The 15,304-nt window shown below is 42.0% G+C and overlaps 1 protein-coding gene across 1 annotated transcript in view; it reads left to right on the plus strand.

The window, feature by feature from the left end:
• The first annotated feature begins 392 nt into the window (after positions 1-392).
• The window catches only part of ACSS3 (acyl-CoA synthetase short chain family member 3), a 68,385-nt gene continuing 53,473 nt past the window's right edge, over positions 393-15,304 (plus strand). The window contains exons 1-2 of the mRNA XM_082768996.1: positions 393-770; positions 6,531-6,675. Coding sequence (XP_082625122.1) covers positions 529-770; positions 6,531-6,675 — 387 coding nt within the window. The 5' untranslated portion in view covers positions 393-528. The remainder of the gene's footprint in view (positions 771-6,530; positions 6,676-15,304) is intronic.

The raw sequence follows: 15,304 nt of genomic DNA on the forward strand, positions 1-15,304 counted from the left end.
TGTAAAGCAGAAAAATCTGCAAATTGCAACTGCTTTCTGGAAAAGAATTTCACCAGGCGAAAAAGCATCTGGACGTGAAAAAAACAGGCAACACCTGCGCCAAGCGCTCAGGATCCCGGACTGGCTGTGGTTTGGAGGGAAAGGGCAACACCTCCGGGGTTCGTCTCCCCTCCACAGCAGGGCTGTGGAGCCTGCCCTCGCCTGTGCCCTTCCCTCACCTAGCGGCCACCGCACGCCCACGGGGCCCCGGACCCGGCCACCAGGGCGGAGGGCGGCGGTGCCAGACCCCGACCCCGACCCCGAGATGGCGGCGGGGCCGGACCCCCGAGATGGCGGCCGGCCCACCCCGGCCCGGCCCGGCCCCAGGGGGCGCAGCCCGGGCCGCCCGCCCCCGCTCGGCGGGGCTCCAAGCTCCGTGCTCCGCGCCGCTTGCCGAGGGCAGCCGGCGGCCGGGGCCGGTCGCGGTGGAGCCGCCGCCATCCGAGGGGGTTCCCGAGGGCTGTCGGAGCCCCGCGGGGGCCGCGCACCATGGGGCTGGTGGGCAGGCTGGCGGCGGGCACCAGATGGGGCTGGTGGCTGCGGCCGCCCCGCTCGGGGAGCCGGGTGCCGGGCCGCGCCGCCTGCTGCCGGGCGCCGGGCGACTACGAGGCGGTGTTTAGGGCCTCGGTGGCCGAGCCCGAGAAGGTTTGGGGAGCGGCCGCCGCGCTGATCCGCTGGGACAAGCCCTGGGACCGGGCACTGCAGAGCCGCGGCCCCGGGAGCGCCGCCTGGTGAGTGCCGGCCGGGGGCAGCGGGGGTCGGGTGGGTGCTTGGGGCAGCGAGCCCGCTGCCCTGCTGTAGGGGTGGGACAGCCCCGGGGAGCTTAATGGGAATGCTTAATGATGGAAATCGGGATGGGTGAGGGACTTGGCGTGTGTCTGGGTGCCCGGTGTGTGAGCCTGATGCTCCCCGTGCGCCCGCTTTGGGTTGCTGTCAGTGCTGGGAATCTGGCATCAGGGGGATGGGAGATGTGCCTGTGGGAACGCAGAGATGGTGGCTTGGAGTTCTTTAACCTTAGAAATTGGCTGAGTAGGTCATCGCTTCGAGGGCACGGTAAGGTAATGTTTAGCAAAAGCGCTAGCAGCCTGGTATGTGCATCCACGTGGTGAGCGGTGACTGCTCAGACAGAACGGACATCCTCCTTACAAAATTCAGGAAAAGATTTTCGGTGCTTCTTCGAAGGCAATTTGCCTGTTAAAGTTTTGTCATGACCGCCGTCATCTCTTTTTTCAGCAAATTGACATCATTCTCTTTGAACTTTTCTCAAAGATAAGTTAATCCAGGATAAAAACGGCAAGGCAAGACAGTGGGCGTCTTTGGTGCATTGATGTTCTTTGTCTTTTTAATATTTTTCTGTGACTTTAATTTTAAAATACTAAGCATTCTCAAAATATAATTAAAAAACAAAACAAAACTCATCACTCAGACCTGTCAGAGACAGAACCAGCAGTGTGGAAACTTTCTTATTGGTGTCTGTGATTGCTGTGTGGCAGCTCTGACAGTGACAATTTTTTTTTATCTCTTAAGCTGAATGTTAAGCAGCACCCAGCCAGCATAAATCCCTTTAAGTCATCGTGGCTGTATAACAGTCAGGAGGCTTCAAGTGGATTGATAAGGAGACCTGTGGTCCACTGACCTTGGGTTGTTAGGTCATGGCACTGGTTAGAAGTAGGATTGCCTGCACGATTAAGGACCACTGAGGCTCCTTGGCATTCCTGAACAAAGTAACGGAAAAGTAAGGATAGTTACTTTGTAAAAGTTAAGGGATAAGAATCTGATACACGCTAGCAAGCATGGTTTTTCTATCAGATCCTGTCAAACAAATGTAATTTGATTTGATGAGTGCGATAAGCTTGCTGGCTGCAATTGATGTGGTTTTGTCTTTTTAAAGCATTTTGGCTTCATAGATGAAGTTATTTGGGCTTATGACAGGAATAGGTGGATGAAGTTTCATATGCTGAGGTCAGATTTATCTTCCAGTGGTCTTCCCTGACCTTCTGTCCCCCTGGTGTCTTTACCCCTCTGTGGATGCAGATTGCCACAGACTGTATTTATCTTATGAGTGTGTGCAAGTAGGAGGGAAGGTGTAAGAAAGATGGAGCCAGGCTCTTTCCAGTGGTACCCTGTGCCAGGACAAGAGGCAGTGGGCACCTTCTGAGAGATCTTCAGAAGCCTCCTGGACATGGTCATGGACAACCTGCTCAAGAGGCCCCCTCTAGGGACCTTTCCAACCTCAACCATTCTGTGATTTGGTGCGATTATACATGGATGCAAGTCTCTGAAGACTCAACATCAGACCCTAATTATTGTTTGATTGTCAGGGATCTGTTGCTCTGTCGTGGATAATAAAGCTTCAAGTAATTCAAATTTGTTTAATGCTCTTTATTGCCTTAATGTGCAATGTACTGTTTTTTTTTTTTTTTTTTTAAATTTAAGTTCATGTTAAGAGATACCAGGCTGTGTAGTGTTTGGAGATACTGGTGATACTGGTGGTAAGAGATATTGGTGCAGTGTTTTGCTGCCTCTGAAGTCCCAGATGATTACCACTATTCTGTGTGCCTAGCAGAACAACAGACAGATAAACCTTTTGAGGAAAAGACTAAATTTAAGAAAGAAGGAAGGTATAGGAGGCGATTTCAGAACATGTTCTGAACAAACAGGAAGCAGTTTATGAAAACTTTAAAATAGTGTTAAGAAATTCATGTCTGTGCATCTTGAGTTGGAAAATGTGTTGGAGACATATTGTTAGGTCAATTAATAAGCATTCTTAATTTTCAGTGTCATTGTGTTGGTTGCCAAACCTGAGACTGGCAGAAACAGACACTTTATGTATGTTTTCTGGTCCCGTTTACTTCACCTGAAAAAGGTTGTTAACATATCTGAAACTTCAGTTTATAGGACAAATCCAATTTCTGCCTTTCTAAGTACTAGAAAAGCATAAAAAAATGTGCAGCATGCCCTAGTGCACTTTCTTTAGTCTCTTCTATTGGAAATACCAGTATTATGTCAGTGGGATGCAAAATGCTGTCCAAAAGGTATGCAATCAGTGCCACTGTTGTCTGGCTCTTTTGCTGAAGCAGTAATCTCAGGCACCATTGGCTATTCTGACCTGCATCAGTGGCTGGTACGGGGGAAAAAATAATGAGAATAGCAAACAAGAATGAGTAGTCAAGGAAAGGGTGAAGGAACTGAAATTGTTTGGTGGAGACGAGTAAAAGGAGACATGTTTTGAAATACATCAATTTTGGCTACAAAGCTCGAGGAGAAACTCAAATCTGCTTTGAAGTGGTCAGAAAATACGGATCTTAAATTGTGACAGGAGAGATGTTAATTTTAGATCTTAGAAATAAAAATATCTTTTTAATATTAGTGGTAGTGAAACACTTGAACATATAATCATATGGGGATCTTGTGGAATCCTGATTAGGAGGGTTAATCAATTTTTTTGTTAGGAATGATAGAAACGTTTTCTTTCCTAACTAATGCAGGTAGAGGGCAATTTTGCAAGCTGTGTTCTTCATGACTCTAAGACATAAACATTATGTGAAATCACCTTTGAGCTTCAGGAATGTTACCCTATTTGCTATTCAAGTATTACTGACACTTTAAAGAAATGTGGCTGGATCAGTTAACATACCTTTATCTTAAAATATCTAATACTGTAGTGGTTTTGTTTAACGCTACATTCAACTTCTGTTCTGACTTCATCTAAACAATTTAAAAAACAAATCCCGTTGATTCCTGGGAATTCAGGCTGGAGAAGTGCTTGTGCACGGAATTACAGGAATTAGCGATACACTTTTTTTTTTTTTTTTTTTTACATTTAAAGTACAAAATAATTGTACTGTGTTTTTTTCTTTTGCATACATGCTGGGTTTATTCAGAACATTTACCATCCTTCATTTTTCTTCTTAATTATCTTTGCCTCAGAGCCCCACTGAGTGAAACTAAAAATTGTCTCTGAACACAGCTATTTGATTTTGAAGATAGCAGATATTGTTGGAAATTACAACATAATTTTAGAATATTTGAATTTAGGCTTAATTATGTACTGCCTTCATCATGATTATACTTATTTTGTTACTAGCAAGTCGGCTGTTGACAAATCTGAAAAAAAATCTGAATGCAGTAAAAACCATTTTGGTGCCACAGACAGTAGATGTTAAGCTGTATGTAAGCAGAGTCCTGCTATGGAAGACCTAACTACCTGACTTGTCACAAGTAGGAGAATGTGAGCAGTGCTTCCTTGCCCCTTCTACTTCCCCTTGAAGATTCAGTTGTTTTAAAGAACGGTTAAAGAAAAGCCAGTGCCTGTACTTGAGATCCCTGGTTGTGCAACAAGAGCAGCTCTGCCAGACCTGCAGGAGATGGGAGGCGCTGGCCCCAGACCAGGGAGTCAGGAATTCCTGCTGACAGCTGGAGGCGGCTTCAAAAGGGGCTCAGGGGGTCGGTAACCACACAGAAATTGGTACAGGGATGCGTGATTGGATGAAAGTTACACGTCCTGTGGATTACCAAAGGCTACTGCTGTCAGGGATGTACAGGAAAAAAGACTTGCCAAAAAGGTAGATATTGGCAGAACATTAGCTTAAAAAGTTGCTGTGAAGCAAGCTGTTTTGGTATTATAACCACATTTAAATTCTGCTGTGATTTTGGCAGGAGGAACCCTGCTATTTTTCTTCCACAGTAGCATCAGTGGATAGAAGACGAGCTCTTCCAAGAGACTGGTGGTAAACTGAATCCAGTTTCTTTTATGTATTGGAGTTATTACCGTTCACTCTTTTTGTTTCTCTTTTTTCTCCTCCTCTGCTCCATTTGTTTACTGTTATTCCTTTCCCAGCCTTAGGAAATGAGCCTAAAGAAAAGATCTTCAGGCTGGAATTTGGTCCATAAGCATTATTGAAATAAATGTCTGGTTAGCAACAGATTAGCATTTTACAGCCCTGCTTATGGCAAGATTCACTTGCAACTCTTACAAACATCCTGCAGATCCATCCCATATCTTTCTGCAGTTTAGTGGAATATTTTATTTTCAGTTCTAGATCTCTTTTTTAAATTAATGTCCTTATTCCAGGGCTGGGGCCTGTTTTAATGCTGCTGTTGCTTTCCAGCTAAAGCTTATTCAAGCAAATTGATGTTCTTCAGAGATGCTCATCTCTTTGGCAAAAAGATGAACATGCAAAAAGTTGTAGCAGCACTGGGCAGTTCTTCAAAGCCAGGTGTTTTTTAATTTGTCAGCCAAAATGGGGTATTCCAGCACGTTTGTGAGTGACAAGTAGAGAAGCAAGAGACTTGCACTTGTGTCCACAGTAGGTGCCTCGCTGCTTTCTGCGCTCCCTCCCTCCCTCTGACCCGGGCACCAGAGCTCTCAGTGTAGAGCGCTGGGTTTTGCTTCAGCCTGCAGTCACGTTTTTTTTTTAGGGGGGCTTGTTCGCAAGCACTAGTTAAAAAATGTCTTTGATAATGTTGATCTTGCTGCATAACTTAATGGGAATCCAAGCTCTGCCACTCACTCATGCTTCCACCATTCTTAAATAGCAATGTGTGGTAACCCAGATACTGTGCTCTGCTGTTCCGTTGTTCACGTCGTCCTACAGAGATATGATATAAAAATCAGTGAATGACCTAAGCCTACACAGCTTTTATGACAATAATACAGAGTTTATCTGTATTACTTGAAGCAACTGACAAGCCTTTATTGTTCATATAGTTCTTTTATGGGAAGAGGTTTATAGCACAGAATGTTTTTTTTTTTTGCTTTCTTGTTCTCTCACCTTCTCCTTATTAATGGCATTGTAAAGGAGACACAGGAAAGTTTGCTACATCCTAACATCCTAATTGGTTTTGCTTTAATAATTGCAATTCTTTGACAATAGGGACTATTCAGTGGCCTCTGTTCATATGGATATATGAATAATACATCAAATATCCTAATTTAGAGCAATCCTATCAAACAAATTTATAGGGTTTTATGACCGTTGGTGTCAGTTTCGTTTAGATACAGAAGCATGTATGCTTAGCTGTTACTGCCAAGATGTGAATAAGAACATTTGGAGTCCTGAACCCACTCTTCTTAGAAGATAAGTTTACATGCCAGTACAAAGTGTAATAAGATATTTTTGTAATGTCAAAATTATTTTACGTGAATGTATGTCTTGCTCCCTGAAATTGTAGCTATAAAAATCAGAATAATTGATGCAAAGTAAGTTAAATCAAGACCCAGTTTAGCATATTCTTTGGCATATTCTTTGTTAAGTCAATTAAGGTATAAGTACTTTACTTCTTTTACTTATCTTGGTTTATGTAGCTTTTTAAGTAAATTGTGGGGTTATAGAATAAAAAATGACTCCCTGAATGGACTGTAAACTTTTATGGACGATGCTTCAATTGCACGCTCTCATTCCTTAAAAGAAAAAACAGTAACAATCAACCCTGTCGTAGTCATTTGACATTAGTCATTGGCTGTAATGTACTTTCAACTTCTTTTTTAGGTTTGTAGGTGGAGAGCTGAACATTTGTTACAATGCTGTAGATCGTCATGTTGAGAATGGACGAGGAGACCATGTTGCCATTATTTATGACAGTCCTGTAACAAATACCAAAGAGAAAATAACATATAAGGAACTTCTTGAACAGGTACGTTTGAGAATAACCTTGTTACTGGAAATAGATTGGAAATACTGCACAGCAGGTAGATATTAGGGAGGCAGAAGTGGTCTGCCTTGCTAGTTTCTAGTTTATTCCTTTTGCTGTGCTCGGTATTGATCTATAAGCTTCACTGCTTTTATCTGATAACAGAGCATCTAAGAAGTTTTGATCTTCCTTTAATTATCTTTTTTTTTTTTTTTTTTTTTTCTGCAGTTGGTTATTTTTTGTCCTGGTCAGTTAAATTCTGAACTTTTCTTTCTTGATTTCTCTCTCCACCCATCCCATCTCCTAACAGTTATTTCCTATATGAAAGGTAAAGCAAAATATTAGTCTAGCCACTTGGCACTGAGTTGCTACAAAGAACAACAGTGTTGTTGTAGTAATAATGAAGGTACACACCTTGGCTATTGCTGCAGATAATGGAGTGTAAAAACAAATGCCCAATGAACAGGAAGCAGGTCCAGGCAGAGCTGTGTCACATGCCTGGTGGAGGCTATAGCGAGGGTGCTGGTGGCCTGCACTAGCACTCCGTTTGGGAAGCCCGTGGATTTCAACTGTCAGCTGGGGTGGCCAACGCAGCTTGCCCCTTGCTGGGGTGGTGAATGCCCAGTTCAACATCAGCCCCGAGTGCCAGGCTCTTCGTGTGCCGCCATCAGCAGGTCTCATGCTACTCCTCTGTGCCAATAATTTGGCAGCCTCATTACCTGACGCTGTCATTTACCAAAGGTCACCTGCTGATGCCACCCTCAACCAGGCCCAACCCATGCCGGTTGCTATAATTGGTACTTAAATTGAATTTCCTGTTCAAATGCTGTATTTTAACTTTGTTTGCTCTGCTTTTCTGTTCTAGTTGTATATAGCAGTTGCACTTAACACTGAACACAAAGAAATTTTGGAGTCAGACTCCTCTTCTTGCTTAATGAATTTCAGACTGCAAAATGCATTAAAGTGGTTGGAACACACTCATTGTGCTGCAGATACATGTAATGCAAACCTATGTTTAAAATGTTAAATGAAGTTCACAATACACTAGTTTGGTGTGTGAGGTTTGTATTCCACTGTTGGAAGAAAAGAATAATCATGCAGACACAAAGACTGATACATCTCTGCTGTACCATACATTGTGAGAAAAATATAGAAAATATTTACTCCTTACCATTTTTTTGTTGATTTACCAAGTCCAAAACTGAACTTTGAAGTTACCATGCAGTATGCTGGAGCTAAAACCACTATTTCAGTGTTTTAAGAAATCAGGCAGCTTTAAAAGGGCACAGCTTCTCATCTAATTTTGTTTTTCATGTCTATATGTTTATGTCTTTATATGTCTATGTCTATATGTCTTTATGTTTATCTATAAATAAATTGTAATTATATGCAATTTTATGTCATGTACCATATATAAATGTATATGTATAAATGAAAAAGTATATATATGTAAATACCTATTGATTTATTTTAATGAATACATCATTTTGATGTAAATGATCTCCTGTGGGCTTCCTCTGCAGAAATTTCCTCTAAGCAGCACTTGAAAAGTAGCCTTAGTTCACTTTTTAGTGTGGATGTTGGTGTCTCCTAAGTTTGTGTATCTGTTTTCTGTAAGCACATTAAACATGTAATCTTGGTGGTAGCTGAGTCCTATCTTAATATTGTGTTTCAATTCTGTACAGTTTGTTATTCTCCTTAATCAAAAGGGCATATGATCGTGAAAGGCAGGGTTTGGGATGAATAACTTCCCATTTGCATCTTTCTAGTCCACTCTTGTGGAATACATTTAACTTGATTCATCGGGTAACTGTTGAACACCAGGTAACAAACATACCCACAGAGATGTTGGCTGAAAATTGCAGACACATGGGTGGGTGTGTTTTGTGTCACAGATCTCGTAAAGACCAGAAAAATTTGGGGAAAAGGCCTACTAAACCACTATGAAGCATGCCTTATGGCGTTTGGCTCACATCCTGCTGCCATTACGTGTTGCTGTCTTCTCGGTCTGCTCAATGTAAGCCAAAAGTACTATATGCTGGAGTTTTGAAATAGACTTTCACTGATTTGCATGCTTCATTACAAACTGTTATGAGTGTAGACCAGATGTATGAACAAAGTTGATAAATAGGCTTAGTAATGCCCCAGAGGTGAAAGAAACCTTTTGCTTCCTTTCTGGAGTTCCTTTCCCAGTTTAAAATAGCCTTCAGTGGGAATCCAAGTGCAGACTGTAGTTTGAACTATACCTATCCGATGAATGTTTATAGCCTGCCAGGCCAATAAGCTGTTATTTCACTGAGAATGTCTTCTCAGAGAGGCTGCCTGTTCAAAATGTCTCTACAAGAGATCAGGGTTTGAGGCAATGCATTTCTTTGTGGCTTTTGGTAGTAAAAGAGGATTTGATAGGTGGATTAACTAAAAGTTATGCGGAATAACTGTGGGTTGCAGGATGGGAAGATGCAGAATTATGTAGCAGGTTGGATCATTTGTCCAAGGATCAAACACATGGTAAGGATGAAAAAAATGACCTAGGTGCTTGGTTGAGGATAATACAACTCCTTAGGGAGGGTGGGATAGCTTGAGCTATGTCCTTGGGAAATCTGTTACTTTCAGATTACCCCTGTCCTTTTTACTAGTTGCACTGCTGTTCAGATCTAAGAGCTACAACAATGCTGAAATTTTAAGGTTAAGCACTGCTAACTGTAAATAATTGAGAGAAATGTTGGAAGCTTGTGGATGTTTAGTGTCCAACCTGTGAGGAACATTTTTATTTTTTTATTGTATTTTTTTCAGAATTGGAGTAGAAGGATTGCAGGAAAACTTCAGCAGTTTATTGATACAAATAATGACAAGATCTGTCTGTGCTGATACTCTGTGCAACTATATTTGGAAAGTCTTGTGACTCTTAAAGTGAATTTTTAACATAGTGCATATGATTACATTGTATTAATTATATGGTGTTTCAGATGGAATGCTGCAAATGTGGAGAGTAGGGCACTGACAAAACTGATGACATGACAGTCTTCCAGAATGTACCTATTGGATTTATTTTACTGATGCCTCTTACAGGCTTTTAAATGTGGATTACATAATTGAACTGCTTACAGTGAAATGGGGATGTAGCTGTAAGCTTTGTGAATACCTTGAGATAGTCTCTAATTCCAGTAGTGAGATGCCAGGAAAAGATAAGGGAGACATGAATTCTTTTAGAAATGTTACTGAATCTCTGTAGTGTTAGGGAAAAATACATATACCCAGGGGGAAAAAAAAAAAAAAAAAAAAGAGAGAGAAAGAAAACAATGGCTTCTGTTCATTTAAAAACACTTTCTGTTTGGAAAGTGTTGGAAAGTACTACTGTTTTCAGGTTAAGAGGAAGGTTGTTAGGTGGGTAAAAATACCTCTATGTTTACATTACTGGGTTATTTTCGTAGGCTGCCTCCCTTGCTAAAAAAAATAATAAAAAAAAAACTCAAGAATTTGAATGACATATTATTTGCAGTTGTTGACACTTGACAGATATTGTACATGAAAACAATATGATTTCTCTTGGTCATTATTTCAGAAATGATGCACAGTTAGTGTGCTGGATTCAGTGCTGTAATAAATAATTTCTAAGTGCAAAAACCTGACAGAATTACTAAAATCCAGAGACCTCCTTCCCCCCAAGCTGAGTCTCTGACAGCACTGAATGTTACAAAAATATGAATGAGAGAGAAGGGCTTCAGGGTTATCAGCACTGGATTGTGATGTAATTTCTTTGTTCCGATTTTTTATTTTTTTTATTTTCGTAATTACCCACCCTAAAGGCATCTCCTTCTGAAATAGCTGTATTAGGAATTGTCAGGTTGTATTTATGTGTCTGTCTGTCTGTCTTGCACTGCATTTATCTCCTGTATATATATGACTGAAGAATCACCCAGGTTGTTTTGCTTCTAGTAGTCTTTCTCATTCTACGTACTTTTCTCCATCTTCTCTCTTTGCCTTCTGCCTTGTAAAATGGACAATTGCTTCTTAGCCAGAAATAATGACTTTCATTTCAAGATACTCGTTCTTAGAAGTGCTATAAAATCAAAACTAGAATACAGACAGAAAATCCTACAGAGACTGACAATCAAACTGTTTATTCTCTTTGTGTAGTAAAGCAAAATTACCTTGCTAGAACTATGTATTAGACTTTTTGTTCAATGCTGTTTTTCATTATCCTATTTAAATTTCAAAATTCATTCTTCAATAGATGTCCTAGAAAGATTTAACTATGATGTACAAGAGTAGCTCTTCAAAAATACCAATATTAGTATTCTGGAAAGGATGAGACTAATCAAGAATTTACAAAGAGTGTTGCCTTGGGTTTTTCACGTTCCACAGAAAAGACTTCCAAGTCACCTTAGAAATCTGAAGTGCAGGAACTTGATTTACCTTGACATAAGTGTTATACTACTCCCTTGACTTAGGTGTTACACTGCAGCATGTCAACATCAGTGATACCTGCAGTAACGTAGAATTTGGTGCAGTATTGGCAGAGCGAAGCAAAGCCGTGCTGAATTAATTGCTGAGGCTCCTGACATTTCCACTATATGTGGCTTGTAGGTTTTACTTTGCAATAGGTTTAGTTTGATCCTTTGAAACAAATGCCCCATGATTCACTTCATAGCTGTCAGAACATAGCTGTTCCACAAATCTCTGCTTCCTTGACTTGTGGATGCCTTTAGGAAATGCCATGCTTTTCTTTGATCTGTCTCACTGCTGCTTGATTACTCTCCCCACACTGAATGGACGTTGTTCAAATAAGCATGTAAGGGAAATAGGTGCTGTAGGAGTTTTGCAGAATGCTATTGTCTATCACAAGTAGTTGAAATTTCTTCCGTGGCAAATGCGTGTCTGTATCTCATCTCTTCTGCAGAGTGGATGCTGTGGCATTGCTTCTGATCAAATGTGAAATCCATGCCATGCTGGTGACCCTTAGGGAATCCCCATCTCATTCCAGGCCCTTCTAGCAGGCGCACGCTCCACAGCTGGTCTCCCAGACCAGGAAGGAAGATGGGCCTGTATCTGTGCCCAGTACCCTGTATCTGTATCACAGTACCCAGCTTTCCCTCAATTCAAAGAGGATTTGTGTCAAAGACTTGACACTGGTGAGACCCACACTGTTCAGCACAGTCAGGTTTGGAATTTAATTTTTGAGCATTTGGAGTGGAATTTCTGCTTTAGTATTTTCTAAACAGAATTCTTGTGGCATGGACCAAAACTGAACTGTATTTTAAACCACTGGGGACAGCTGGCTGATTTATTTCAGAGCTGCACTACTTCTCCAAACCTGAACTGCTAATACAGGTATAGTGTTTGTTTGGTGGCAGGGTAGAAACAAAACTGTGCTCACTAAGGCTTGCATTTGACATAAGTGTAATTTAAGTCCAGATCTTCAAATCTGAAAACCTACTTGGGCCTCCTGTTATATCACTTTGTCTCAAGTCATTTTATTACTGTAGTGTCAAGTATATTAAGGCAATAGAGCAGTCTTAAACTTTGAAGAAGAGCAGAGAAATAGCATGCTCGTAGGAAAATAGCAACTGTAAAATCTTGAGTGATAAAGTATGCTGTCTTGATATAAACCATAAATGACAACACACTAACAAACTGGAAGGTTTCATGGCTTTTACCACTTTAATGAAATGTCACTACTCACACTATTTTTTCCTTCCTTTTAGGAAGAAGGATTGCTTGAATGTTTCAGGGTTTCCACATCAATCTTAAGGGCAATGTAAACCTGCTTTATGATGTTCCACAATCTGCCAAAAAGTTGCAGATGGAGACAGTGTTTTATTCTGTAGGGCAAATGCTCACTGGCTGTCAGAAGGGTGAAGGAAAAGAAAAAAGGAAAATTGTAGCTACCTACATATTGTATTGGGTTAATGCCTCTGGTGACATTGAACTCCGCAGAGTGGGAAGGTTAAGTACAAACAAGTAACTAGTGAGCTTGTCTGGAAGATGTGGTTTCTGCCTGCAACATGCTACGTATATTCTGCTTTAAATAAAATTTATGCATGGTAGATTTCAAGAAAACTTACTTCAGTATATGCAGTTCTCTTTACTGTCTCCCTCATACAGCCAAGTACCAAAGTTATGTAGCTCATATACAGGCACTGGGAGTCTTCTATTACAAAATTACTAATTATGATCTTTAAATGATGCCTTTTTCATCCACAGGCAAACATTGCCTTTTTTCAGCATCAGTAATAATTATAAAAATAAAAATGAACGTGTTGTCCATTGTGCTTATTATTTATTGCTTACTATTCTTACTATTACTTATATAGGATATAGATTTACTCATTAAATATTATTTTTGTTTTCTCTGGCCTTTTGGTCTATGTGCTGCTTGAGAGTGTCACAAGCAGCAAATATGAAAATTAGGTTTTTAAATTCTTTGAGATCAGTTGATATTTTCTCTCTGTTAAAATGAGTTTTCAGATTTTATTATTTTCACAGTGGGAAGTACACAAAAGGAATTTACCTTTGTAAGCAGAGTTGTTGTCCATACCTACAGTTACGTTCACTGATCTTACCTAGAAATGACTAAATGCTGGTGGTATGGCTATAAATTGTAGTTGTATAGATGTCCAAGCCATGTTGATTTGTGTTTGTACTTGATAGCACATTGATAATAGGTCATTGATAATAATAGGTCTAGAATTAAAAGATATTTTCTTCTCGTAATCAGTAACATTTAATGTGAGAGGTCTGTTATGAATGAGTTGCATACATTAGTTTATGTATGTTTGGAGCTTGGTATGCTGATGACTTTGCCGTATAAACATATTCTTTGTCTTGTGGCTGAAAATAACAGCAGGGATTTATGCAGTGTTTATGAAAGGGGGAAGCTGTTCTTACCTTCTAATGCAAGCCATGCCTGGGGCTCCTGTGTTTCCATTTTCTTAAATCCTCAGGTGGAGGTGTAGTACATGGTTTGATTGTGGATGAGCTGTGTAGTTAATGCAAACACAGCTCAGGTCTGTCTGGAGCTCTTGGGTGTTACTGCCTCATGTTGCAGAAAGTCTGGATGTGTGTTCCCACTGAAGAGAGAAGCAGTGAAGTAATGCCATGCCACTCTGCAGTGCACGCATGGGCTGTATTCCGGGACTGGATGCTATTGCCCCACGTTGGCAGAGTGACCACGCAATGGTGGAGTTCACTATTCTTGGCGAGGCCAGGAAGGGGACCAGTAAAACCGCTGTATTGGACTTTCGGAGGGCTGACTTTGAGCTGCTCAGGACATTGGTTGGTGGAGTCCCTTGGGAGGCGGTTCTGAAGGGCAGAGGGGTCCAGGAAGGCTGGGCGCTCTTCAAGAGGGAAGTCTTAATGGCGCAGGAACGGTCTGTTCCCACGTGCCCAAAGACGGGCTGGCGGGGAAGAAGACCGGCCTGGCTCAACAGAGAATTGTGGCTTGATCTTAGGAGGAAAAAGAGGGTTTATAAGCTTTGGAAAAGTGGGCAGGCCACTAAGGAGGACTTTAAAGAAGTAGCGAGGCTGTGCAGGGACAAAATTAGGAAGGCCAAAGCTCATCTGGAGCTCAATCTGGCTACTGCCGTTAAAGATAACAAAAAACGTTTCTATAAATACATCAACACAAAAAGGAGGACTAAGGAGAATCTCCATCCTTTACTGGATGCGGGGGGAAACTTAGTTACAAGAGATGAGGAAAAGGCGGAGGTGCTCAATGCCTTCTTTGCCTCAGTCTTTAGCGGCAATACCGGATGTTCTCTGGATACCCAGTACCCTGAGCTGGTGGAAGGGGATGGGGAGCAGGATGTGGCCCTCATTATCCATGAAGAACTGGTTGGTGACCTACTACGGCACTTAGATGTGCACAAGTCGATGGGGCCAGATGGGATCCACCCAAGGGTACTGAGGGAACTGGCAGAGGAGCTGGCCAAGCCACTGTCCATCATTTATCAACAGTCCTGGCTATCGGGGGAGGTCCCAATCGACTGGCGGCTAGCAAACGTGACGCCCATCTACAAGAAGGGCCGGAGGGCTGACCCGGGAAACTACAGGCCTGTCAGTTTGACCTCAGTGCCAGGAAAGCTCATGGAGCAGATCCTCCTGAGAGTCATCATGCAGCACTTGAAGGGGAAGCAGGCGATCAGGCCCAGTCAGCATGGCTTTATGAAAGGCAGGTCATGCCTGACGAACCTGATCTCCTTCTATGACAGAGTGACGCGCTGGGTGGATGAGGGAAAGGCTGTGGATGTGGTCTACCTTGACTTCAGCAAGGCTTTTGACACCGTCTCCCACAGCATTCTCCTCAAGAAACTGGCTGCTCTTGGCTTGGACTGGCGCACGCTTCGTTGGGTTAGAAACTGGCTGGATAGCCGGGCCCAAAGAGTCGTGGTAAATGGAGCCAAGTCCAGTTGGAGGCCAGTCACTAGTGGCGTCCCCCAGGGCTCGGTGCTGGGGCCGGTCCTCTTTAATATCTTCATCGATGATCTGGACGAGGGCATCGAGTGCACCCTCAGTAAGTTCGCAGATGACACCAAGTTAGGTGCGTGTGTCGATCTGCTTGAGGGTAGGAAAGCTCTGCAGGAGGATCTGGATAGGCTGGACCGATGGGCTGAGGTCAACTGCATGAAGTTTA

This window comes from Aythya marila (assembly GCF_965140915.1).
Source record: "Aythya marila genome assembly, chromosome: 1".
NCBI lineage: Eukaryota > Metazoa > Chordata > Aves > Anseriformes > Anatidae > Aythya > Aythya marila.